Source organism: Equus asinus, chromosome 13 (genome assembly GCF_041296235.1).
Source record: "Equus asinus isolate D_3611 breed Donkey chromosome 13, EquAss-T2T_v2, whole genome shotgun sequence".
In the NCBI taxonomy this organism is placed as follows: Eukaryota; Metazoa; Chordata; class Mammalia; order Perissodactyla; family Equidae; genus Equus; species Equus asinus.
In genome coordinates, this window is record NC_091802.1 from 11,146,493 (window position 1) to 11,173,971 (window position 27,479).

Sequence of the window (27,479 nt, forward strand, 5' to 3'; positions counted from 1 at the left end):
GGCGCTAGGGCTGCGGAAAGTCTAGTACGACCTCTAAGGGCGTCCGCGATGGCCGTCGCATGTCGGCTCGTTGGTCTAGGGGTATGATTCTCGCTTCGGGTGCGAGAGGTCCCGGGTTCAAATCCCGGACGAGCCCTACTTTGGTTTTTGCGGAGACGAGAGCGTGCCCTAAGGTGCTTGTTATTGGAACGGCGCTGCGGAGGCTCGACTGGGAAGTGATAAGAGCGAACCGAGTGCTTCAAGGAGGAGGGCAGTAAGGTCTCTTGTTTTGAGTGGATACCCCGGTGGCAGGAAGAGGCTCACAGTGCACGGTCCTTCCTAGTGTGCCAGGAAGAACGCAGGCACCTCCAGACTTGGCCAAGACATTCACTTTCTGCTCCCCTCCTTCCTGCTGGGTGCTTCTCCTGTGCCACCAGAGCCTGGTTTCGGTTTGATTGATGCCTGTCAACCTATAGTAGTGGATGACAGGTCGTGAAATGAAGTGAGACCTCTTCAGGGTGGTGTTTGTGAGACCCCAGGGACTTTCAGGACTCAGGTCTTTGCAGCCTTGCAGCCCGTCTGTCTCTCGGTCACTCCTGCTCGTTACTACCCTTCTGGGGACTCACGCTCAGGTAGGGTCTAGAACGCGCATGGTTTTCGGGACAGCATTTCGTAGCGCTCGGAAGGACAGAATCCTCAGGAACCTTGCCGGTAGCGCGCTGAGTGAAGGTATCAGATCTAGCGTTTGGGGAGGTGTTTCGCTAGCTCAGTCCTCGTTAGTATAGTGGTGAGTATCCCCGCCTGTCACGCGGGAGACCGGGGTTCGATTCCCCGACGGGGAGGAGCACAGTGTTTGTTTTTCTCCGATGTTTCTGATTGAAATCCGTTAACTCTTGCTTCACAAAGTACCATTCCTGAGCCCTGGGATGGAGATAAAAAGAACACGGGAAGGAAAAGGAAGAGAGGAGAGGGATTTGCCCTGACTCTCAAGCTCACATCCTAACTTTCAAGTTTATGTTTTACTTCAAGTAACTTGCATTTTAAATGTGTGCTTAACCTATTATTCTCTCCATTCAGTAGGTTGATTAGCCATTACTCTCATCGTTCAATATGCTTACTAGAAGTGTTCCTTGACAATAACTTGAAAAACACAGATGGGCAAACAGCACAAAACCGACGGCCCGAGTAATCCCGCCTTCAGACTTTACCTCCGGCGCGGCGCTCGCTTTCGCCCGCAGCCGCGCGGAGTCCCGGGCCCGCGCCCCGCTCCGCACAGGGCGCCAAGCCTGGGTTTTGTTTCCCTTGGCCTCCTCTCTTCTGCGTCTGTGGATTGGCGCGGCCATCCCAGGCGGAGAGTCCAGCGCGCTGTTTTCGATGAGAGGGGCGTGAGGAGTAAACCCGGCCGGGGTCGCGGGGAGCTGGCGCCTCACACAACCCTGGACACGCGACACTGGGACTAGGCCCAGGGAAAGGGGGGAAAATTTTTTTTAAAAGCACGGTTGCGTTGGCCGGGAATCGAACCCGGGTCAACTGCTTGGAAGGCAGCTATGCTCACCACTATACCACCAACGCCGGCTAACAATCCCCCTTCCTGGGATTCTTTAGGACTTAGATACGTCGGCAGAGTCGTGGCCTGGGAGATGTAACTTGGGGTCTGAACCAGAGCCCAGCAAGGGGTAAACGCGAGGAAGGCCGAGACACAACGGCTGCGGTCTGCGGGGCACGCACGTGTGAGCGGCGCTCGGCTCCCATCACCGCCGGTGCGCTCCAGTCACCCCACGAGAGACTGTGTGATTCTACCCAGTCGACAGAGGGGGAAACCAAGGTCCAGAGAAGTTAAGTGAAGGGGTTTTCTGGCAGAGCTGGGATTCAACCGTAAGATTTTCTAGGGGCCCAGATCTGCATCGACATAATGGCTCTATCATCCCCCAAAATAAATCCCGAACACATAAAATCGCTTCTCTGTTGCGTGACCTCAGTGTGTCCCAAGATTAAAGAATCGGGCCTTAAACCAAGTGCGCCCAAGCCCAATTTGTCCAGAGGAGGATGTTTAATTCCCTTGTGCGCGCGCATCTAGTCTGCCAGCCGCTCTGAGAAACACGTGGACAAAAATCTTCGGGGCGAGGTCTGAGAATCAAACTCCGCCCCTATTGCTGATGATGTGTCTGTTCACGAGACCCGTCAAGCGGCGGCTTCCAGAAGGCCTCGTGGCGCAACGGTAGCGCGTCTGACTCCAGATCAGAAGGTTGCGTGTTCAAATCACGTCGGGGTCAAAAGGTCATTTGTTTTCCGTATCTGGATAGACTGACTCGCTGTAAGATATTTCAATAAAGAAAAAAGCACCTGCTTTTACTATATGAGGAAAATATGAACCTGAGTGTTTCTGTGTTTTTTTTCCTAAAGTTACATGAATTTTCCCCTAAAACAAAAATTTTAGAACTTTTCACCTTACTGTTTCCGTAAAATCAATTAAAATACTAATACCTTTCATCTCATGGATGTTTTAGGTATGCTAACACAGAAATTGTTTCCAAACAGCCCCCAATTCTTGTTCCTAAAATGTATGTGGAGCAATGTGTTCCGTATTGGAAAGAATGTAGCAATAATGAATAATTTTAAAGTAATAATAGTAATTTATAGTCTGTATCCTAAACCACTGTTTTAATTTTTGGCAATTTAACTTCCAATTGTGAGTGGTGTCCATAACTTTGTACTTCATTGTTTTCACTTATTGTAATAGAAATATGATTCTATAGTCCTTAGAATTATTTTAATGATCATTCAAATTCGAGGATAATTTTGTAAATTATTAAACAGTTCTTCTAAAGGTAGACATTTTGGTTGTCTAGTTATCTGCACTTTCTTTCTTATTATTTAAAATGTTACCATGAGCATCTTTGTGCATCCTTTTTTCTATGCCTCTGTTGAATTAGGTCTATGACATAAATTCGGGAAACTCCAGGTCTGCAGTTAAAGGTTCTTTTTAGCTGTACCGCTAACTGTACTGCTGTCCAAAAGGCTTTTTCAAGCAAAAGTGATCTTTCTTTTTTTCTTTCGTTTCCTTTCCTCTTCTCTTTTGTCAATCAATTTCTGCTTTCATTATTCTTGTATTCAGAATTTCGGTCCAAAAATTTTTTTTAATGCTTTTAATCATCGCTGATGTTCTATCCATGTCAACCTGAAGGAGAACACAAGGGCATTAAATACAAATATTCTCCGACTTCTTTGCCCGGAGACCAGAAGTGACTCAGCCCGGAGTCACTAGAAGCCCGGAGCCACGTGATTTTTCCTGCTTCCATTACATTGGAAAAAACAAAGAAATCCAGGCCAGCCACCACATAGGCCGTCTTTCCAGGTGGAAGATTTCTTCCTTGATATCTCTTTCCTTAACTAACAGTGCCTTGGTTAGTGTAACAGGTTTGGACTGCTGGCGGGAAATTCAGGCCATCTCCCCGCCGGGCACCCTGCAGACGCCCGTCAAGGCTGGAATCTGTGCCTCGCCCTCCGTGGCCGCTGCCTCGCCTTCTGCCAGCACGGTCACTGCGTCACGTGTGCCAAGACCGAGGCAGACAATCCGCCAGCCTTTGCTGCAGAAGCGGTATGTGCTGGAATTCAGAACTGCCGATGATTTAACAAGGCGTCTGGCGACCTACCGCGGAAGGCTGAGGCTGGCTGTCTGCAGTCCTGCACGCCCTCGCTGCCCCCCAAACCAGAGCACGTTTAAGGTGATACAAAATGGTAATTTTCTAAATCTATCTTTCCTTCTGCATTTATTAGTTGACATTAGTTCACAGAGAAGATCCTTCTCCCATCCTCTGAGGCCGGGTGATTTATTACTCGTAATAACAGCTAACACGGAAGGCTTACTGTGCACGAGGCACTGTGCTGAGTGCTTCGGCGATCTCACTTCGTTTAATCCCACTTCGTTTAATCCTGACTGCAGCGCTGCAGGGCAACGTAACCATGACCATTTTAGAGCTGACACTCAGAAGGATTGAGCATTTTGCCAAGCAACACATTGCAGGTGGCAGGCCCAGAAGTAAACCTGTAACTCCCAAGCTCATGGTCTTTCTGCGAAATCCTGCGGGATGGTGTTTCCTAAAAGCTCACCTAGTGAGGAACTAGGTAAAGTCAGTGGCCCTCTGGAGGGAAGGATACCTGTAAAGTATGGTTTCAGGTCCAGAAGAGCCCTGGGTGTACTAGGGGTTGAATATTGCTAGTCTACAGACCAAATCCAGCCCACACACTTGTTTGGTGACTTACTTGACAACACTTACAACTCAGTAAATCTAGATTTATAGCTGCTCTTTAAAAATTGAAAGATTTGTCCATACTCAGGCTGTACTTCCACAAAGTGAAAATCAACTAGAGCTGAGTGTTGCCTTGCCCATTCAGGCGTGTACTCGCCCTTTGCCACACTCCCCTCTGCTCCCTGTCATTTTCCCGATGCTAAGCTGACCTCCAGTTATTTTACTCATACTTCACCACTTTATTCATACACCACCCTAGCATGCGTTCCAGAAACCTGGTGTTCAAAAAACTCTGGATTTTTGGTAGAGACAGCACAGTATGTTCCCACCCTGGCCCCTTTTGCTTCAAATACATACCACTAATAGACAAAATATTAAAAACCGTGAACTGAAAGGCCTAACCAGTCCTAGAATCAATTCAAAGCTTTGATGGGAGCTGATGGTACATGTCCGCAGGGCTCAGGGCCTGCAGGTGGGCAGCAGCAGCAGGGGGTTAAGGTCCTATAGGGAAATAGGGACTGATTAGGGACAGGGAGCTGGAGCCAGAGCCGCAATGGGATCCCTATATCAGAAAAGGAGGTTGTAAGACCCGGCAGCTCCCTGCCTGGGGCTACAGGCCCAAAAAGGCAGGCAGCCTCAGATGTAGCCTCAAGACCAGAAAGAGGACCAACTTGCCCCCTCCTCAGTGACGTCATTTGAGATACCCTCAATATCACAGTGGGGCAGGAGCCCAAAAATACCATAACAGGACTGGATCATTAACTGGGAGCAAGAAGGTGGGTAGCAGCCATGTCCAAATTGTAGGTCAGGGAGAGGCAAACACGAAGAAGGAGAGAGAACACAAATAAAACAAAAAGATCTCCCACCCAAGATGGAGTTACAAACCAAGATCCCAAAACACACGAAGACGTTTCATGATTAGCACACAATAAATGAAACAGAGACAATGATTGGAACGTGGATTCGCTCTAGATGAAAATAAGTTTATGGAGCAGTCTGACAAAGAATTTACAGTAAGTATGATTAAGATACATAAAAAGATAAATGAAGAAATACTTTCACTTAAAAATCAAATCATGAAAGAAAAATAGACAGAAATTAAATAAAATCACATGGATATGTAAATGACTAGTTATAAATCTTACACATGAGTGACAGATGTAATAAAATAAGCCTATTTTATTCTAAACTGGGCACAATCTGAGAAAGATTTAGCTATTTCAAAAATAGAACTCAAGAATTACCCAAAACACAGAACAGAGAGACAAGAGATTTAAAAAACATGAGAAAGAAAACATTGACAGTATGCTCTTTGACATCGCTCTTAGCAGCATATTTTCAAGTCCCATGTCTGACCAGGCAAGGGAAACAAAAGAAAACATGAACAAATGGGACAACATCAAACTAAAAAGCTTCTGCACAGCAAAGGAAATCATCAACAAAACAAAAAGACAACCTAACCATTCGGAGAAGATATTTGCAAACCATATGTCAGACAAGGGGTTAATATCCAAAATATACAAAAAACTCATACATCTCAACAACAAAAAAACCAACAACCCAATTAAAAAATGGGCAAAAGATCTGAACAGAGATTTCTCCAAAGAAGATATATGGATGGCCAACAGGCATATGAAAAGATGCTCAACATCATTAGCTATCAGGGAAATGCAAATCAAAACTACAATGAGATATCACCTCACTCCGGTCAGAATGGCTATAATTAACAAGACAGGAAACAACAAATGTTGGAGAGGATGTGGAGAGAAGAGAACCCTTATGCACTGCTGGTGGGAGTGCAAACTGGTGCAGCCACTATGGAAAGCAGTACGGAGTATCCTCAGAAAATTAAGGATAGATCTACCATATGATCCAGCTATCCCACTGCTGGGTATTTATCCAAAGAACTTGAAAACGCAAAGGCGTAAAGATACTTGCACCCCTATGTTCATTGCAGCATTATTCACAATAGCCAAGACTTGGAAGCAACCTAGGTGCCCATCAAGGGACAAATGGATAAAGAAGATGCAGTATATTACACAATGGAATACTATTCAGCCATAAGAAATGATGAAATCTGGCCATTTGTAACAACATGCATGGTCCTTGAGGGTATTATGCTGAGTGAAATAAGTCAGAGGGAGAGAGTCAAATATCATATGATCTCACTCATAAGTAGAAGATAAAAACAACGACAAACAAACACATAGCAACAGAGATTGGATTGGTGGTTACCATGGGGGAAGGGGAGGGAGCAAAAGGGGTGATTAAGCTCACATGTTAGAGGATGGACTATAATTAGTTTTTGGGTGGGGAACATGATGTAATCTACACAGAATTCGAAATATATTACGATGTACATTTTGAAAGCTTATCATCTGAAAGTTATATCTGGAAGTTATAATCCAATGTTACTACAATTAATTAAAAAATTAAAAATTGAAAAATTAAAAACTTGAAAAGTCAACTAAAAGATGTGGAGGATAGAACTAGAAGCTATGATATACCCCTAAGAGGAGTTTCAGAAAAAAAGACAATGGAGGAAAATGATGGAGAAACAGTACACATAGACTTAATTCTTAAAATTTTACACTGGAGCTTCACCTGTGTGTCTTTTATTTCATTAAAAAAATCAGGAGCAAATATGGCAAATTACATTAAGATTTGAATAATTGAGTAGTAGTTACACAAGTGCTTTTAAACAGTATTCTTGATATTTGAGCTATCTCATAATTTTTTGAGGCAAAATACACGTAACATAAAATTTACCATTTCAACCATTTTAAAGTGTACAATTCAGAGGTTTTTAGTATTTTCACACAGTTGTGCATCAATCACCACTATTTAATTCCAGAACATTTTCATCACTCTGTAAAGAAACCCTGCACTCACTGGCAGTCCCTCCCCACGCTCCCTCATCCTTGGAAATCAGTACATAATCTTTCTCTATGGATTTGCTTATCCTGGATATTTCATATAAATGGAATCGTACAATATGTGACCTTTTGTGTTTGGCTTCTTTTACTTGGCACAATGTTTTCAAGGTTCATCCACGTTGGCTGTAGCATGATCAGTACTTCATTTCTTTTTATAGCTGAATAATATTCCATTGTATGGATTTACCTCATTTTGTTTATTTATTCATCAGTTAATGGACACTGCCCATCTCTGTCTATTCCCCCTTCCCTATACAATGGAATCCATATGGCAACAAAAATGAATGAGGTATATTTGACTGTGTTAATGTGGGAAAATGTCCAAGCTAAATTGATAGATTAAAAATGGGATAACCATGCATGCATTATTCCATTTACACAATTTTTTATTGAGGTATAATTTACATATAACATTATATTAGTTTCAAGGTACAACATAATGATTCAATATTTGTATATATTGCTGCACAATTTTTAAAGGACAGACATTGACTAATATGTCCATAGGAAAGTTCTGGAAGGGTATAAGAGAAAATGTTAGCAGGAGTTACCTCTGGTTAACTGCTCTGGTTGGAACTGGGGACTTTCAATTTCCTCTTTACAATCACTCTGAATTTTTTGTTTGTTTGTTTGTCTGCATGAATCATTTTGATAACAAAATACACACACACACACACACACACACACACACGGAAGGATTCTGAAGTGACACGTAAGAACCTAATGAGAGTGGTTGTTTCTGGGGTTGGGAGCAGAGGACAAGGCAATTAGAGTTGGTAGAGAGACTTTTAACTAACCTGTGTAAATTTTATCATGTTCATGTATATTTAAGAATCAGTACATCAACAATAAGGATAAGTCTCACAAACAATGTGGAATGGGAGAAGTCAGACAGAAGAATATATACTGTATTATTACATTTGTATAAAGGTCAAAGCAGGCAAACTAGTATATGGGTTAGAAGTCCGGATAGCAGTTACTCTCGGGAAAGGTAGTGACTGGAAAAGGAGGGTGAGGGGCCTCGTGAAGTCCTGGAAGCGTTCTGTTTCTTGATCTGGGTGCTGGTTACACAGGGGTGTTTGGTTACAAAAATTCATCCAGCTATACCTTTTCTGTTTGTAGACTTCAATAAAAAGTTGGGGTTTTTTTACCCCAGGACCAGATGGCTTTCCTGGGGAATTCTACCAAACTTTGAGAGAGGATTTAATACCTATCCTTTTCAAGCTATTCCAAAAAATTAGGGAAGATGGAGCACTTCCTAACACATTCTATGAGGCCAACATCACGCTGATACCAAAACCTGACAAGGACACCACGAAAAAAGAGAACTACAAGCCAATATCACTGATGAACAGAGACGCAAAAATTCTAAACAAAATTTTGGCAACCAGAATTCAGCAATTCATCAAAAGAATCATACATCATGATCAGGTGGGATTCATACCAGGGACACAGGGATGGTTCAACATCCGCAAATCAATCAACATGATACACCACATCAACAAACTGAGGAATAAAAACCACATGATCATCTCAATAGATGCAGAGAAGGCATTTGACAAGATCCAACAGCCATTTATGATAAAAACTCTGAACAAAATGGGCATAGAAGGAAACTACCTCAACATAATAAAGGCCATATACGACAAACCCATAGCCAACATCATACTCAGTGGGCAAAAACTGAACCCCATCCCCCTGAAAACAGGATCGAGACAAGGATGCCCTCTATCACCACTCTTATTTAACATAGTACTGGAGGTCCTGGCCAGAGCAATCAGGCAAGAAAAAGGAATAAAAGGAATCCAAATAGGGAGGGAAGAAGTGAAACTCTCGCTGTTTGCAGACGACATGATCTTATATATAGAAAACCCCAAAGAATCCATTGGAAAACTGTTAGAAGTAATCAACAACTACAGCAAAGTTGCAGGGTATAAAATCAATTTGCATAAATCAGTAGCATTTCTATACTCCAGTAATGAACCAACAGAAGAAGAACTCAAGAACACAATACCATTCACAATCGCAACAAAAAGAATAAAATACCTTGGGGTAAATTTAACTAAGGAAGTGAAGGACCTATATAATGAAAATTACAAGGCCTTTCTGAGAGAATTGGATGACGATATAAGGAGATGGAAAGACATTCCATGTACGTGGATTGGAAGAATAAACATAGTTAAAATGTCCGTTCTACCTAAAGCAATCTACAGATTCAACGCCATCCCAATCAGAATCCCAATGACATTCTTTACAGAATTAGAACAAGGAATCCTAAAATTCATATGGGGCAACGAAAGACCCCGAATTTCTAAAGCAATCCTGAGAAAAAAGAACAAAACGGGAGGCATCACAATCCCTGACTTCAAAACATACTACAAAGCTACAGTAATCAAAACAGCATGATACTGGTACAAAAACAGGTGCACAGATCAATGGAACAGAATTGAAAGCCCAGAAATAAAGCCACACATCTATGGACAGCTTATCTTCGACAAAGGAGCTGAGGGCATACAATGGAGAAAAGAAAGTCTTTTCAACAAATGGTGCTGGGAAAACTGCAAAGCCACATGTAAAAGAATGAAAATTGACCATTCTTTTTCACCATTCACCAAAATAAACTCAAAATGGATCAAGGACCTAAAGGTGAGACCTGAAACCATGAGGTTTCTGGAAGAAAACGTAGGCAGTACACTCTTTGACATCAGTGTTAAAAGGATCTTTGCGGACACCATGGCTTCTCAGAGAAGGGAAACAATAGAAAGAATAAACAAATGGGACGTCATCAGATTAAAGAGCTTCTTCAAGGCAAATGAAAACAGGATTGAAACAAAAAAACAACCCACTAACTGGGAAAAAATATTTGCAAGTCATATATCTGACAAAGGCTTAATATCCATAATATATAAAGAACTCTCGCAACTCAACAACAAAACATCAAACAACCCAATCAAAAAATGGGCTGGAGACATGAACAGACATTTCTCCAAAGAAGATATACTGATGGCCAATAGGCACATGAAAAGATGCTCATCATTGCTGATCATCAGGGAAATGCAAATCAAAACTACACTAAGATATCACCTTACACTCGTTAGAATGACAAAAATATCTAAAACTAATAGCAACAAATGTTGGAGAGGTTGCGGAGAAAAAGGAACCCTCATACACTGCTGGTGGGAATGCAAACTGGTGCAGCCACTATGGAAAACGGTATGGAGATTCCTCAAAAAATTAAAAATAGAACTACCATACGATCCAGCCATCCCACTACTGGGTATTTATCCAAAGAGCTTGAAGTCAGCAATCCCAAAAGTCCTATGCACCCCAATGTTTATTGCAGCACTGTTTACAATAGTCAAGACGTGGCAGCAACCTAAGTGTCCAGCAACAGACGAATGGATAAAGAAGATGTGGTACATATATACAATGGAATACTACTCAGCTGCAAAACAGAACAAAATCATTCCATTTGCAATAACATGGATGGACCTTGAAAGAATTATGTTAAGTGAAATAAGCCAGCGAGAGAAGGATAATCTGTGTATGACTCCACTCATATGAGGAATTTAAAATTATGGACTAACAACAGTTTAGTGGATACCAGGGGAAAGGTGGGGTGGGGGTGGGCACAAAGGGTGAAGTGGTGCACCTACAACACGAATGACAAACATTAATGTACAACTGAAATTTCACAAGATTGTAACCTATCAATAACTCAATAAAAAAAAAAAGCTGGGGGGCTGGCCCCATGGCCGAGTGGTAAGTTCGCGCGCTCCGCTGCAGGCGGCCCAGTGTTTCGTCGGTTCGAATCCTGGGCGCGGACATGGCACTGCTCGTCAGACCACGCTGAGGCAGCGTCCCACATGCCACAACTAGAGGAACCCACAACGAAGAATACACAACTATGTACCGGGGGGCTTTGGGGAGAAAAAGGAAAAAATAAAATCTTTAAAAAAAAAAAAAGTTGGGTTTTTTTTTAAAGATTGGCACCACAGCTAACAACTGCTGCCGATCTTTTTTTATTTTTTCTGCTTTTTTCTCCCCAAATACCCCCAGTACATAGTTGTATATTTTAGTTGTGGATCCTTCTAGTTGTGGCATGTGGGACGCCACCTCAGAGTGGCCTGACGAGCGGTGCCATGTCCGCACCCAGGATCCAAACCAGCGAAACCCTGGGCCACTGAAGCAGAGCGCATGAACTTAACTACTTGGCCACAGGGCCGGCCCCCAATAAAAAGTTTAAAAAATGCATCAAAGGTGTAGTGTACAGGCTTGTTGTCTGGTCACCTGGGGAGGGGCACTGTCCTTGCTGATCCAATCTGTGAGGACACATAAAGGGACCTGGACAGGGCCTCAGGCCTCAGTCATTGTGGCAGGAACGCATTTGGTCCAGGCCTGTGGTTTGTACCAATGAGCAGCACTTGGGCCCTGTTTGCCAAGAACAAAGGTCAGCAATGATGTTTGACCTGGGGATGCTCGGGGAAGTCTGGAGGGAGGGCAGCCTTGTCTTGCTGCACCTACTTAATTCAGCAGCATTGCCTCAGGTTTACCTTAAGGAGAACAACTTAGTGGGAAGATGTGGGGGGTATTGGCCAGGCTTCCCTAACAAGCCCCTTCCAGACCCTTCTGAGTCTACTCCTCACTCCTGGAAGGGGCATATTGGCTGACGATGAGAATGCTTGTCTTGAAATTTCTTCTTCGGATATCCCATTATCAGAGATTAAAGAGGCTGACGTCTGTGCCTCACAAACATTATAGTATCCTAGCCATCCTGCCTGACCTTTGGAACAAGAACCATTCTGACCTTTCCCAGTCGCGGCAGGAGAACAGTGACAGTCGCCCCTCACTGACACCTCTCGTTGTTAGTTGGCCAAGTAGCCAGAATCCACATCTATCATGAAGTGGGAAGCAAAACGCAAAGCAAGAGGAAAGAAAAGAATTACATTCAGAGGAAATTGCTAATTCCCATCATTATAAACTCGGGGCATATTTGCAAGAGAGTGGGTTTTGAGCGTGCCTGACCAAGGAGAGCAATGCATAATTTTGGGCGGGGCTGCATTTATGGCTACCGATATAGATTGGTGGTATTCAAAGTGTGGTCCACAGACTCGTGCCATTTCATGAACTGTTTCTTACAAGTCTGGGATGAGTACAGAATTTGAGAGTAAGCATTTAAAAGCTCTTACAGCATTTGTCAGAGTATATGACAAATATACTTTTATATATGTTGATTATAACAAAAAATGCGGGATTGTAATTTTTATATTTTTTAGTTTTCGTTTTTCATGGAATTCATTTTTATTTATTTAATAATAGTATTGATCTGTGATAGGTTGAAAATAATCAAGACTGGCCCTTGGGCTGGCCCCCCTGGTGGAGTGGTTAAGTTTGTGGGCTCTACTTCAGAGGCCCAGGGTTTGCTGGTTCGGATCCTAGGTGGGGACCTACACACCACTCATCAAGCCATACTGAGGTGGCATCCCATATAGAAGATCTAGAATGACTTGCAACTAGGATATACAACTATGTGCTGGGGCTTTGGGGAGGAAAGAAAAAAGAGGAAGATTGGCAACAGATGTTAGCTCAGGACCAATCTTGCTCACACACACACACACACACACACACACAGACTGGTGCTTCCCCACAGATTGTTTGAGAAGCACTGGGTAAACAACAGAGGTTTTGTTCACTGACCTGAACAGACAGCTGATAGTTGCCTAGCTGATAGAACAGATAGTTTTTGTTTTGCTTTGCTGTTCATGAATAATACAAATCCAGATTTTACACTGGCCCATCAAATATTCCTGGAAGGCCAAATATCTTCTAACATAACGTGCAAGCGAGAATTTAAAGACTCCAGAGGCCAGAGATACTGTATTGGCTCTATCAGGCATATCCCACCCATGCACTATATCCCCTTAAAGGTTCCAGAAAAGTCTCCTTTCACTAGATCTTGAGGAATAAAGTGTACTGCAAGTGATAGAATTTTTATAAAGCTCTTCATTGGCTGGTCCCTCTATGCCAACGATGTGGATAAAGGTGCCACAATTGAAACGGGCTGCCTGACCTTGGGAAGTGGGGTTAAGCTCACCCTAAGGGAAGACAGTGTACCTCCAGAAGCAAAATAATTTTCACAAAAGGAAGCAGGATGGCCATGATCATCAAATCTCTGAGGATCCCTCATCATGCACAGATCTCTGACTTTTTAAACTAACATGGGCTCCGCAGAATGAAATTGTAAGCCATTGTGGCACACACCCATTTCTACCGCCACACTCCCTTGCAGCTTAACTGTAGCGGCTGGAAGAGATATTCACTTTACCAGCCTCCTTTGCAGTAGTCATGTGACACGGTTCTGGCCAATGAGAAATCTATTGGGTGCTTGCAGAAAGGCTTCTACTTTTCCTTATAAAAGAGACAGAGACAGTTGGCAGCCATCTTGCAGTCATAAGGGAAATGCCAAGAGAATCACAGAGAGCCCAATCCAGATCTCTAACACTGGTCACTAATGAACTACCTACTTTCTGATTTCTTGTTACAGAAGAGAAAATAGGTTCCTATTGTTTATGCCATTCTTAACTGACTTTTCTGTTACTTGCAGCCGAAAGCATTATGAACTGATCTAGAAACCCATAAGGACTTATTTGATCTATATTTGGTTGAATCATACGAAGTTGGTATCTTTTGTAGGTCAAAATAATTGACTATCAGCAGTTTTGCATCATTCAACCTAAATAACTAAGAACACTCTAGGTCTGTAGGTGTGTGTCAGTTAGCATGGTGAAAATTAATAAAGGGAAACCTCATTTAAATTAGAGTCTGGGGGCTGGCGCAGTGGCCTAGTGGTTAAGTTTGGTGGGCTCCACCTTGGCAGCCTGGGTGGGTTCTGGGAGTGGACCTACACACTCCTCCATGGCCATGCTGTGGCAGCGACCCACATACAACATAGAGGAAGACTGGCATGGATGTTAGCTCAAGGCAAATCTTCCTCAAGCAAAAAGAGGAAGATTGGGGCCAGCCTCGTGGCTGAGTGGTTAATTTCGCGTGCTCCGCTTTGGCGGCCCAGGGTTTTGCCAGTTCCAATCCTGGGCACGGACATGGCACCGCTCATCAGGCCATGCTGAGGCAGCATCCCACATGCCACAACTGGAAGGACCCACAACTAAAAATATACAACTATGTACTGGGGAGCTTTGGGGAGAAAAAGGAGAAAAATAAAATCTTAAAATAAAAGAAGAAGAAGAAGATTGGCAACAGATGTTAGCTCAGGGTGGATCTTCCTCAGCAAAAAAAAATAAATTAAATTAAATTAAATAGTCTGGAGGCCAGAATATAGTCTTGGGAGCTCTCGCAGTACCATTCAAGGTCAATTACAAGTACAGGAAAGATTGTCAATTGCAGACCCCAACAGAAAGAAGTCTTCCACAGGAAGAATCATCAATCACAAACCCCAGCAGGAAGAAATGAACATTTCACCTGAAACAGAAATTGACTACCCCAGCAACTCAGCCAATGAGAGAAACTACTCAGAACTGTTGCTTTTCTCTAAGGGACTTTCATTTAAAACAACCCCTCCCAATTTCCTCCTTTTTCCCTATAAAATAGTGTTCCTCTTCTCTGATTGTTGCACTTGCCTATGGTTTTTGCTATAGCTTGCTTGTCCCAACTTGCAATGCTTTGCTGTTCCCAAATAAACCCATTTTGCTGGTAAAATAACTGGCTGTGTTATTTTTTAGTTTAATAGTATGCTTTGGACAGCAAATAACAGAACTGTTAATGCGTTAGGGAAGGAAAACTCTTGGCTCATTTAAGGAAAGTGCTGAAATAGGCATCCAGAGGCCCACAGTGTCATCAAGGTCTCCGGTTCTTCCCAGGCCTCTCTTCTGCCCTCTGCAGGGTCAGCTTCATTCTCAGCTGCTCCCTTCAGGACCGCCAGCAGCACTGAGGGCTGCGTGCTTCATTGTCCACTTCCAGCAGGAGAAAAGGAGTTTCTGCCCAGCATTCTGGACATGAATCCTAAAATTCCCACTAACTGGTGCACTTGAGTTACATGTGTATCCCCAAACCAGTGACCATCATTCTGGAATAAAAGGTCCTGACTGCTGTAAATCAAACAAGATCCACTCCTGGGCCTGGGATGGGGTCAGCTCCCTCTCAGACCCGCAAAACTCTAGGTGCTTTCAGGAAGTGGGAATCACTTGGAGAAGGGACGCTGACTACATAACCACAATGTCCAGTACAATAGGTCTCCATCAAGATAGGGATTTGGGGCCAGCAGCAACAGAAACCAACAACACAGAATGGGGAGACAGGTGGTTCCCCAAAGCAAAGTTAGGATGTTATTATTCAAAGGAATAGGAAGGGTACTGGACGCGCAATACTTGCAAATATCCACTAGTTATTTCATAGAAGGTCCCAAAATGGATTCATTTAACCCAATAGTAAAATTTGGGGTCAGAAAGAGCAGAGAAGAAGGGAGCATGGCAGGAAGGAGAAATGTGACAGTCAGTCCAAACAATGTGGCCTTGGTCCGCTGGTGGAAAACTCCTACTAGAGATGTGAGTGAAAGACTTTATAGAACAAAATAGTAATGACACAAGAATAAGCACACATGCAAACAAACAGTGTAACAGAATAGAGAGTCCGGAAATAGATCCAACTATCTACGATGATTTATTATATCAAAGGTAGCATTTAAATTCCGCTGGGAATGGTAGTTTGTTTAACAAATGGTGCTGGCATAACTGGCTGTCCATCTGAAAGAAAACAAGTTATATCCTAGTCCATATACATAAGGATAAATTCCAGGTATGTTAAAATTTTAAATTTTTAATAAAAAAAAAAAGATATGAGAATCACGGGATAAGGTGAACTCTCCTAATCCGGAACCCAAGCGTGCCCCGGCTGGCATTCCGCCTCTTCGATTGGGCCCTTCGAGGGCTAGGTCATTGGACATCCAGCCAATGAGGATTGGGCATGTGCGGCCCGCTCAGCCAATGGGACCAGGGCGGGAGATTTGAAAGGAACTCGGCTGGGGCGCGGCTGGGCAGGGCCATTCGTTTTCCAGCGGCCAGCAGGGTGGCTGCGCCACCGGCTCCAGGTGAGCTGCCCTCCTTTCGCGGGCCTTGCTCCGAGAGAACAAGTCATCGGGCAGGTCGGGGGTCCGTTGGGCGAGCCCGCGCGCACTCCGCCAGCTGCCGGGCGCTCAAGGGTGGAGAGAGGGTCCTGGAAAGGGGTGGGGCCGGTGGCAAGGCGGGGGCAGCGAGGCAAGCACCCGGGTGCGCCCTGATGTGGCCAGCTTGTAGATTTGCTCCCTTTCACCAGCCCCAGGCAAGCGCTTCCGGCTAGATCGATCCGACCCCTCCCGCTCTCGCTCCCTCATTTTTCTGCTTCTTATGGCTCTGTTTCCTTTCTCTGCCCAGCTTTCCTCCCCCTTTCCCTCTAAGGATGACCCAGAAGGAGAACGCCTACCCCTGGCCCTACGGTCGGCAGACGGTAAGGGCATTCCCACTTACCCTCCACCCCCACACGCTTGGCGACTTCCTGCTTGGAGATTCGAGGTCCTGCAGAGGGCGATCCTCTAAGCATTTTCGTCCCGTTTATGCTCCACTATATGGGCCCCAAGAGTTTGCTGGCAGAACCCACTCTGGTCATATCCAGCCACATCCTGTCGGGTGCTGTGAGGAGCTCTGCAGGGCTGAGCCTACTTGTCACATACAAATGATATCTGGGACTGAGCAGGCAGGGTCTGGCCTTCAGGCCATGATTCCCAACCTTTGCCCTGAAAAATATACACTAAGCAGTAAATAGAAATAGACTCATGAAGGATTGAGATAAAGTTTATAAGTTTAAAAGTTCCAGGACCAGTCTAAATAATTTGGAATTTATTTTAATGACTGGTATGAGGTAAGGATCTAAATGGGTTTATTTTCCAGTTGTCTCAACACCTTTCACTGAAGAGTCTACCCTCTGATTTGAAATGTCACCTTTTATGTATATTAAATTCTCACATATATGTGGGTCTGTTTCTGGACTCTGTTTTGTTCAACTTGCTTATTTGTAAATTCTGTACTAATATCACAGTTTGGGAACAGGTTGGAAGGGGCACTGAGGCTTTCTTCCTCTCCTGGCTAAAGAAGAAGGAAGGGGCCCGGCACAGGCTTTGCTCCCCGTTGGTGGGGCTTGGATATCCTGGAGGGTCCATCTGTCCCCCTGTCCCCCAGCTCCCTCCCTTGTGGAGCACTGAGTGGGGCTGTCCAGAATGGAGGCTGAATGAAAAACCATTGTCACTTCTACACTGGTCACTCTCAAAAGAAAGTTATGTATATTACTCAGAAGTTGAAGGTGAGAAGTGGTCCAGGGCCATCACAATAGCCCTCAGTGTCTGTCCCTAAAGCCTGATGTTGCAAAGGGGTAGATACTGGTATTTGCTGCAACATTCAAGGCCTCAAGGACCTTATGTTAGCCTTAATAGGCTGAGCTTTTGAGGGGCTATGAGAATGCCTCTGTGCTAAAATTCATTGAATTGTGGGTGTTCATTACTGCAGCCCTCTACTGCCCCCTGGGGTCGGGGGCTGGGTGAATGAGTGGTGTTACAGACAGGACTTGAGAGGTTGGACAGTTTCTTGCCTGAGAATGTGATGTGGGCCAGGGCCAAAGAGGTGAAATGTTAGGTGTTGGGGTAAGTCCTTTGCTCCACTTGGGTTGTTTATTTAGCACCCATTTTGATATGGGCTCTGAGCAGAGTCTTGGAGCTGAGTAGCAAAACTGTGGTCTCAGTTTTCCTCTTTGAATCGGGGATGGGTGGGTGGGTGACTCTATAGTAAGTACTGAAATGCTGCTTGCAGCACATTCCAACCCGGTCACTGAGACAAAGGCACCCTCAGAACTCCCTCCTGCTCCTTCTCAGGCTCAATCTGGCCTGAACACCCTGCCCCAGAGAGTCCTCCGGAAGGAGCCTGCCACCCCATCTGCACTTGTCCTCATGAGCCGCTCCAATGCTCAGCCCACAGGTAACTGGGATGGGGGAAAGGACAACCTGAGAGGACTAGAGTCTACGAGGAGGGTGCATGGATGAAAATGTCAAAGGAGGGCCTCAACTTACCTGTTCTTTCCTTAGTTGCCCTTGGCCAGAAGGTGATGGAGAACAGCAGTGTGACACCCAACTTGTTAATGTAAGTGCCCAAGCCTTGGGGTGACAAGAGAGGAGGGAGACAGTGAACACTTAGGAGACGGGGGAGGTAGAAGCTAAGGGCCGGAGGAGTGGGGGCGGGGGTAAGAGAGCCTGATCCATCCTCAACTGCCCCAAAGTGAAATGGGGCTGACGTGCAGGGGGAAAGCAACCTCAGATGACTGACAAACCAGTGCTCAGCTGCCTTCCCCCACGACTCTCTAATCAGGCGGTCCTTCACAATTGATGACTTTGAGATTGGGCGTCCTCTGGGCAAAGGCAAGTTTGGAAACGTGTACTTGGCTCGGGAGAAGAAGAGCCATTTCATCGTGGCGCTCAAGGTCCTCTTCAAGTCTCAGATAGAGAAGGAGGGCGTGGAGCACCAGCTGCGCAGGGAGATCGAAATCCAGGCCCATCTGCAGTACGGGTCAATGCCCTCTGAGCCCCAGCCCCTCTGCTCCCTCCCCCCCCCCCCCCCCAGCAATTCTTTCAGCCCCACCACATCTAGGCTTTTCTCTATAGTTGTGGCCACTTAGCCACATTGAGCTCTCAATCCAGAAAGCTGCCTCCAGTTCCCACTGGCCACTGCCAGCCGTGGTGTTGCCGGCCTGGTCCAAGTCGGTCCCCAGTTTACCCCATTTGGGACCTGTCATCTTTCCCATTTCCTTATGCCAGGATGCAGCCCGAGTCCTCCTGTCTCTCTTCTCCCAGGCATCCCAACATCTTGCGTCTCTACAACTATTTCTATGACCGGCGAAGGATCTACTTGATTCTGGAGTATGCCCCCCGGGGGGAGCTCTACAAGGAGCTGCAGAAGAGCCGCACTTTTGATGAGCAGCGGACAGCCACGGTCGGGGCGGGTGGGCACCTGGAGCGCCGGTGGGGGGGGGGGGCCTGAGGCTAGGGGAACGCTGCTCGCAGCTGGCGATGCGTCCTCATCTGACTGCCTGTCATTGGCTCTCCCAGATCATGGAGGAGCTGGCAGATGCCCTGATGTACTGCCACGGGAAGAAGGTGATTCACAGAGACATAAAGCCAGAGAATCTGCTCTTGGGGCTCCAGGGAGAGCTGAAGATTGCCGACTTTGGCTGGTCGGTGCACGCGCCCTCCCTGAGGTACGGTGGGACAGGAGGGCAGTCCTGGATGTGAGGCTGGGACACTCAAAATAAAACTGCTCCAGATGTTGTTACCCAGAGACATTTGGGTTTGTCCTCATGTAAACACAGACACAGTAATATCTTTGCAAAAATAGGAAACGCAATTTTGTTGCCCAGATTTCTTACTCTATATTTGGGAGCCCCTTGCCATATCACTGAGAATACTCCCACATCATCTTTAGTGGCTTCATAGTGCTGCATAGTAGAGATGTGACCTGATTTATTTAAGCAGGACACGCTTGGTGGACATTCGAGATGTCCCCAGTTTTTCCTTTCCTTCTAAGGCAAACATTGCCCTCGTGTCTGATTGTTTGAAGAGCCATCTCTCAGTGCGGAAACACTGAGGCAGTGTGTAAGCCCTCCTCTGGGGCTTTCGTTTATATCTTCACCCCATCCCTATCCCAAAGGCCCTGTCAGAGCCTGGCTGGAACACTCCCCTGGGGCATCCTGGGGTCCCTTGGCTCCCTGTCAGGCAGCAGGGAAAGGAGAGGCTGTCTGTCTCTGGGACCCCTGCCCACTCACCCCACCCCACCCAGGAGGAAGACGATGTGTGGCACCCTGGACTACCTGCCCCCTGAGATGATTGAGGGCCGCACGCACAATGAGAAGGTGGATCTGTGGTGCATCGGAGTACTCTGCTATGAGCTGCTGGTGGGAAACCCGCCCTTTGAGAGTGCTTCACACAACGAGACGTATCGGCGCATCGTCAAGGTGGGAGGGCCGGCCTGGCTGCCTGGCTGGGGCTTGGTGCTGGCTGCAGAGGCCAGGGGCTGGGAGTTGCAGGGCCCTCTGTAACTCTCCAAATTGAATGGGCAGTCAAGGAGAAAACAACCAGGCCGAATCTGAAGGAACCCTTCCTTCGCCTTTCTCTACTTCTGCAGGTAGACCTGAAGTTCCCCCCTTCTGTGCCCGCGGGAGCCCAGGACCTCATCTCCAAGCTGCTCAGGCATAACCCCTCAGAACGGCTGCCCCTGGCCCAGGTCTCAGCCCACCCTTGGGTCCGGGCCCATTCTCGGAGGGTGCTGCCTCCCTCTGCCCTTCAGTCTGTCCCCTGAATTGTCCCGGTTGTGTCTGTGTTTGTGTGTCTGTATATGTGTAGTTGGAAGGAGGGGTCTCTGGCCTGTTCCCTTATCTGTCTTCTACCTCCTTTTTATTTAATAAAAGCTGAAGCCTTTTATACTGAGTGTAGACGTTTACAGGTGGAGACTTTGCTGTGGCGGCGGATGTCTCCCATGGGGAGGAGGCTAGGGAGTTGCCCATGCTGGGTGCCGGGATGAACGTTGCGTCACTGCCCCAGGAGTGCCCACCTTCAGCTTGGATGCCCACCCCGTCAGCTCCCAGCCGCCTGCTCCCCCGCGTCTTGTCTTTCCCCTGCTCTGACTTTCAGGGTCTGGGGGAGCTGGGACCGTGCTCCACTCTGCTCCGCCTGAACACCAGGGCGTCTAGCCCACCTTCTCTTACTTCCCGCTCAATTGTCTGACCTCTAGTCTTTCTCCTGGTTCAGTCCTGTCAACCCAGGAGCAACTGAACATTGCTGTACCCTAAAAGTTGTCTTTTTTTCGCTTGTTTGACAGCTCTGGTCAGGATCTAATACAAGAGTAAATAGGAGCAGTACTGATGGTGTCTTGTTCCTGACCTAAGGTTTCAGTGTTAAGTAGGATGCTTGCTATAGGTTTACCCCCATTTTACAGATAAGGAAACTGAGACACAACGGGGTTACATAATCTGCCATGAGTCACACCGCTAATAAATGAGGGAGCCCAATTTTAAACTCAAAGTCCATAGTCTTTAATACCATGCTAGAGTGGTATAATGATGCCTTTCCACAGCACACACATTTATTTTATATATCACAGAATTGGAACAGGAACTACAGTTTTTACTGTTACTATGTATAGTCTTTAAAAAAAGTCCTTTATCAGGTTAAAGAAAGCCTGTTCTCTTCCCAGTTGGCAAAGGGCCGGTTTTTTCATACCATGAATAGGTGCTGACCTTCATCAGATGCTTTTCTGTATCTGTCATTTGCTCTTCTGATCAATGTGGTGAAGTACATCAATAAATTTTCTTATTTTTATTTTATCTCAGTTATTCACGCTGTATTTGATTCCTAGAGCAGCTATAACAAATTACTACAAATTTGGTGGTTTCAAACAACAGAAACTTACTTTATGACAGTTCTGGAAGTTCAGAATCAAGGTGTCTGCAGTGCCATACTCCCTTCAAAGGCTCTAGGACAAAATCCTTTCTTGTCTCTTCCAGCTTCCGGTGGCTCCAGGCATTTCTTGGCTTGTCTGCATAACTCCAATTTCTGCTTCCATCTTCACATGGCCTTCTCTTCTCTCTCTGTCTCTCTCTGTCTTATAAGAACACTAGTCATTTGATTTAGGGCCCACCCAGATAATCCAGGATGATCTTATCTCAAGATCCTTAATTACATTCGTAAAGACCTTTTTCCAAAAAACCTCACATTCATAAATTCCAGAGGTTAGGACATAGACATATCTTTTGGGGCTAGCATGCAGTCCACAATACGTACCCAGAGATTAAAACAACTGAACAATGTTATATGGCTTTTTTTTAAAAGCTAACTGTTCCTTTCTCTCTTGCCAGAGATATCCAGTTCCAAATCTTTTTGCTGTTTTGTTTTGCTTTTAGTATTTACCATCTATTTCTAAATCACATGCTTCTGTTGCTACTTCATAAATCTTCCATTTTAGGCTTTACCTATTATTTTCCTATTTCTATTTCCTATTGCTATAAAATTTAAGGATGTCCCTCTTTCACCCCACTGCCACCATACACATGTACATTTTTATGTCCTAGCATCCTTCTGATGTAGTTATGTCATAATTCTGGTTAGGTTTATTCGACAATAGTTGTTAAGAGCCTTTGACATTCCAGGCACTGCTCTAGAGGCTGGAGGACAGCAGTGAATGAAAGAGCAAAAATTCTCTGCTCATGGACCGTGCGAATCTGGAGGATCAGTGCCCAGTGTTTATATTGTGACCATGAAACGGTCATACGCTGACTCATGTAGCATTCCATTATTTTCTTTTCTTTACAACTTTTAATTATCTCTGAAGTCAATAGTCGTGCCATTTGCTCAGTCTCCAACCTACAGATCACTAATCCACCCCCAAATTCTCCCCAAGTCTGAGCACTTAACAGCTGTCAACATCCATCAAAGTGTCACTTCATTGCATCACACGGGCCTGAGATGGAGTATATTTTATTATTATTCAGGTCTCAGTGTTCTCTAATTACCATTATGATTTCTTCTCTGACCCAGGAGTATTTCGAAGGTGCTTTAAAAATTCCGAATGCAGGGGCTGTGCCCTAGAAGCACTCTGCCCACATTTCCCCACTCACCGCCAAACCTCTTAGGCACATGCTTCTGACTCCTAATCCTCATGCCCCAGGCTCCGCTTCCCCAGGGCTTGAGTTTGAGCCCTGTGTTGTCTCTTAAAAAAATGTTTTAATTTACACAAATTAAATGAGTTAATGCACTTATAAATAATATGAATAAGGTGAAATTCCACTTTTCCAATTATACTAATATCAGATACGAATATCAGTTTGGTAACATATCTTTCTAGTCCTCTTTCTTTGTATTTACGTTCATATCTGTATACTTCTAGAAAACAGCATTGTCTTTAGCATGTGGACATTTCTTTAACGTAAGCTGTATTGCACTGTATGTGTTGTTCTCTCACTTCCTTTTTGCACGACGCCTGAGAAGGCTCTCGATGACAGTTTGGAGAGATACGCTTTGTTTTTTAAAACTGCTGCACTATAATCCTTAGGTTCTTTCAAAGCCATTCTGTTGATGGACATGTAGACTATTTCCGGTGCCTTGTACTGGGGCCATGTCTTTGGCGTGCCTCCTTGTGCTCCTGTGTGAGGGCTTCTCTGGGGAGGATCTAGAGAGGGACATGGCAATGCTGGGTCATAGGGTACGCCCAGGAAACCTTTGATAGGATGCCCAATTGCTCTCACAGTGGTGGGACAGCTCCCGCTCCCACCAGCGGTAAAGGAGGGCACCCATTTTCCTGCAGCTGTAATGCCGACTAACACCCTCATTAAGTGGCCCCACGTGTTGGCTTTGCCACTCCCCAAGCCACCAAATCTCCCCACATGCCTCCACCCTCACGACCTCCCTTTGCAGTTGTTGGAGAAATAGCAGAATCAGACAGGGCTCTTTTATAATCCGACCACCCACTCTCCCAAGCTACTCTCTTCACGGGTCAGCTGCCTCCCCACTCCCACCCTCCAATGGAAGAAGTGCCCTGGTCCCTAGGAGGCAGCCCCTCCAGGTGTGCTCTGGCCCCCCTCCTCTTTCCATTCAACAACTTCACTCCAGCAATTGTCCCTTTTCAATTCTCTTTTTGAACATTAATATGTTCCTTTTTTGCTGGATAATTCTCATCACTATACGAACAACCAGTAGCTTGACCCCACCTCTTGTGACTCCCAATTTGCTCTCATAGCAAAATTTTTTTTGAGCACATTGTCTACACTCACCATCTGCACTGACTTCCTCATCTCTGTGCCATGACATTTGTCAGTGACCTGTGCTTGACCCCTTAGAGACTTTTTTAAGAGGCATCCTGGCCTGTGTCCCTCCCCCAACCCCGCCCTTCAGCAGCTGAAACTGCTCCAGCCAAATCCAATGGGCCCTTCTCTGACCCCACCTCGAAGCCACATTCAACAGGGGTGACCTTTCTCGTCTAGAAATATCCCCCTCCCCTCCTTCCACCTCCAGAACCGCACTAGCTTCTTTTCCTCCTGGCCTAGCTAAGCCCCTCGAGCTGGGCCCTCCTCTGAGCCCTGATGGGGGACCTGGAGGGACTCTCTGCTGGGTGCTCTTTTCTTCCCCATCTACACTCTAATCACACTCCATCCCATGGCTTTAAACATGACTCCCACATCAATATCTCTCACCTCAACCTCCCCATCAAGTCTAAGACTCATATATCCTTGGCATCTCCACTTACTGTATCGAATAGTCTTCTCAAAGTTAACACGCTAAAACAGTACTCTCAATTCACCACCCCGCCACCACAAAAAAACCCCATATTTCCCCCACTCAGTTCATGGTGCCATCATTCACCCAGTTGCCGAAGCCAAAAATCTAGGAATCACCCCTGGTTTCTCTCTTTTCTTCTCCACCAGCCCCGCCTTCCTGCCGTCAGTCAAATCCACTGAGTCCCAGCCCCGCCTTCCTTCCACGCAGACTCCATTGCTCTCAAGCTAGTTCAAGGCCCCATCCCTTCTGGCTTGGATGATGGCTAGAAGCGTCCACACTGTCCTCCCCGCATCCATTCTGGGCCCTACAGCCCATTCCCCACACAGCGGAAGTTAGAGCTCCTCATTCCCAGGGTCAAAACCCTCCTTCGCTTTTTCAGTGCAGTTACTTAGAAGAAAATCCAAACGCCTTACCACGGTAGGGGTCCTCCATCGGTTTTCAACTCTGGCTACCCATCAGAATCAGCTGGAGGGCTTTAAAAGAAAATAGAACTCAGACCTCACTCTAAGAAATTCAGACTTGACTGGTCTGGGTTGAGACCCGGGGCATTCGTATGTTTTAAAACTCCCCAGGAGACTCTGAGTAAAAAATCCCCACCCAAGGAGATCCTGTTCCTTTCTACCTCTCCAAGCTCATCTCTAACTTCTCGTCCTTTTCCATCACTAAAGCACTGGCCTCCTTGCTGTCCTTTGAACATGCCAAATTTGTTTCCACCTCAGGGCCTTTGCACCTGCTTTTCTAGCTAGAATGCCACTCCCCAGCCTATTGTGAGTAATGGAAAGAATAGTGATCTGTGCCATGACCTTTCTCATTGACTTGTGCCTGACCCCTCAGAGACCTTTTTAAGAGGCATCATCTCACTCATGAAAATTCTGAGTATCCACAGGCCAGCCTGGTAGCATAGCGGTTGAATTCATGCTCTTTGCTTCAGGGTCCGGGGTTCACTGGTTCAGATGCCTGGTGCGGACCTAGCACTGCTCCTTGGACCATGCCGAGACAGTGTCCCACATAGCACAACTGGAATGACCTATAACTCGAATATACAGCTAGGTACTGGGGGCTTTGGGGAGAAGAAGAAGAAAAAAGAAGATTGGCAACAGCTCTGGTGCCCATTTTTAACAAAAGAAAATTCCAAGCATCCAGAGGAAGAGCCACCCCCCTAATATAATGTAAAAATGTGATATAATTCTACTTGCCACCCCACATCCCACTCAACAAACATCCTGCTCAACAAACCCCACAAAGAACATGAGGGCCGGTGCTCTGGGGCGTGCAGAGAAAACTGTCCTAGTTGACATTCTTCTGAGTAAAGATATCAAAGTGATGAGTCCAACTGACTGGGACATTTGCTTACTTTGAGCACTTGATGATCACCTTACCTTCCCACTGAATGGATGATGACAGAAATAGGAGAAATGAAAAGCCGCTTCTCTTCTTCCCTGGGTATCTGTTCACGTCCTCCCGAAATGGTAGCAGACACTTCTCTCTGGAAAGACAGTCTGCATTTCCGTGAAGTGGAAGACAGCCTGCATTTCCGCGCAGGGGTGTAGGCACCGACCAGAGTGGGTGGAGTGATCTGTCCCACCCCACATCGTGGCACTGGCGGGTAGGGGGCTCTGTGGAGGAGCGAGCTTTCACTTCCTGTCAGCTTGCCTTGGTTCTAGTTCCTTTTCCACGGCTTATTAGCCATGTGACGTTGACTAAGTTGTTTAATTTTTTTGAGCTGTTAAGATGGAAATAATCTTTCCTTTCCTACAACATGGTCTCTTCTCTAGTGCAGTAATGTACCTGGATCTAAGTAGCATTTAAAAATATAGTCCCGAGCCAGCCCTGCTAGCCAAGCGGTTAAAGCTCACTCCACTTTGGCAGCCGGGGTTCAGTTCCTGAGCGCGGAACTACACCGTACTTGTCTGTCACTAGCCATGCTGTGGCTCACAGAGAAGAACTAGAAGGACTTACAACGAGGATATACAACCATGCACTGGGGCTTTAGGGAGGAACCAGGAAGAAAAAGAGGAGAAAATTGGCAACAGATGTGAGCTTCAGGCGAACCTTCCCTTGCAATATATATATATATAGTCTTAATCTAGAAAGGATTTCAAGTAGTTTACAAGATATGTAAAGCAGAAAATGACATAAAAGTGGGACTACATTCCCCAAAGAACATACATAGATATCAAATAAACACAGGAAAAGATGTTCAACATCATTAAATTAAAGCCATAATGAGATATTGCCACTTATTAGAATGCCTACAAAAAGCAAGACAGACAGGACAGACCTAAAGGGTTCGACTGTAGGTTTTCCAAAGGAATGGAAAATGGAATTCCTAAGAAGAAAAACTCCCACACATGGGCTGCACTTCAAGCAAAGAGCTTTCGAAATTTAGAATAGGTTAAAAGGAGAGATGGTGAGGCAGCCTTTTGGAGAAAGCCACATTCTCCCAGTGCCCCTGTATCTACTGAGCTTTGCAGTGTTACAAACCCTCTCTGGTCTTGTTGGTGGCATGATTCTTTTTTAATAGAAGTCTTCTATTTTGGGTACCTCATTGATTATGTGAATGAATGAGTCTAACAACTGGAACAGTTGTACTAGTTTTACAGACTGTCTCCTAATGGTGTGGCTTGAAACAAAACTGGGTGATTTGACTGAGTGACCTAGTGACCTCTAATACCACAGTGAAACTAGTTCAAATCTTCCTGAGATAACTGGATGTGTGGCAGCCATTTTGTGCCCATGAGGAGAGATGGGGTGAAGACAACTCTGCAGACTGAGGGCGACAGAGCATAAAGATGGAAAGAGCCTGGGTACTTGATGATTTTGCTGAGCTGCTGAATTAACCAACCCTGAAGTCCTTGGCCATTTTTCTAATATATGTGTCTTTTGCTAATTTACTTGTAAGGTCAAGGGATATTAACAGTTTGTCATATACTTTGCCAGTGTTTTTTTCCTTTCTGC

General features: G+C 45.5%; 1 protein-coding gene, 1 long non-coding RNA gene and 2 other non-coding genes across 10 annotated transcripts; 3 read left to right on the forward strand and 1 right to left on the reverse strand.

Annotated features, from left to right (window-relative positions):
• The first annotated feature begins 64 nt into the window (after positions 1 to 64).
• TRNAP-CGG (transfer RNA proline (anticodon CGG)) lies at positions 65 to 136 on the forward strand. The gene has a single exon. It is a non-coding gene; the product is annotated as a tRNA-Pro (tRNA).
• A 2,044-nt stretch (positions 137 to 2,180) lies between these two features.
• Positions 2,181 to 2,252, forward strand: TRNAW-CCA (transfer RNA tryptophan (anticodon CCA)). Its single transcript has one exon. It is a non-coding gene; the product is annotated as a tRNA-Trp (tRNA).
• A 13,920-nt stretch (positions 2,253 to 16,172) lies between these two features.
• On the forward strand, positions 16,173 to 21,573 carry AURKB (aurora kinase B). Of its 7 annotated transcripts, none has more exons than XM_070482363.1 (10): positions 16,184 to 16,268; positions 16,591 to 16,663; positions 18,078 to 18,180; positions 18,288 to 18,342; positions 18,568 to 18,759; positions 19,050 to 19,188; positions 19,305 to 19,453; positions 20,032 to 20,206; positions 20,377 to 20,475; positions 20,695 to 21,573. In XM_070482363.1, the coding sequence occupies exons 2-10, from the start codon at positions 16,616 to 16,618 to the stop codon at positions 20,770 to 20,772; spliced, it is 1,038 nt and encodes a 345-aa protein (XP_070338464.1). In that variant the 5' UTR covers positions 16,184 to 16,268; positions 16,591 to 16,615; the 3' UTR covers positions 20,773 to 21,573. The 7 variants fall into 7 exon arrangements, with proteins under 7 accessions (XP_070338465.1, XP_070338464.1, XP_014717070.1 ...); XM_070482367.1 differs by having other exon boundaries at positions 16,211 to 16,268; positions 18,016 to 18,180; XM_070482364.1 differs by lacking the exon at positions 16,591 to 16,663 and having other exon boundaries at positions 16,173 to 16,268.
• Positions 21,316 to 26,122, reverse strand: LOC106844241 (uncharacterized). The gene is made up of 3 exons (XR_001401356.3): positions 25,901 to 26,122; positions 24,935 to 24,994; positions 21,316 to 23,415 (listed from the first exon to the last, which is right to left on the reverse strand). It is a non-coding gene; the product is annotated as an uncharacterized lncRNA (long non-coding RNA).
• Positions 26,123 to 27,479: the final 1,357 nt, after the last annotated feature.

Coding starts and splice junctions, on each gene's coding strand:
- AURKB (XM_070482363.1), top strand. CDS start 16,616: ATGACCCAGAAGGAGAACGCCTACCCCTGGCCCTACGGTCGGCAGACG. Junction 19,189..19,304: donor ATGAGCAGCGGACAGCCACG/GTCGGGGCGGGT, acceptor TGGCTCTCCCAG/ATCATGGAGGAGCTGGCAGA. Junction 20,207..20,376: donor CGTATCGGCGCATCGTCAAG/GTGGGAGGGCCG, acceptor CTACTTCTGCAG/GTAGACCTGAAGTTCCCCCC.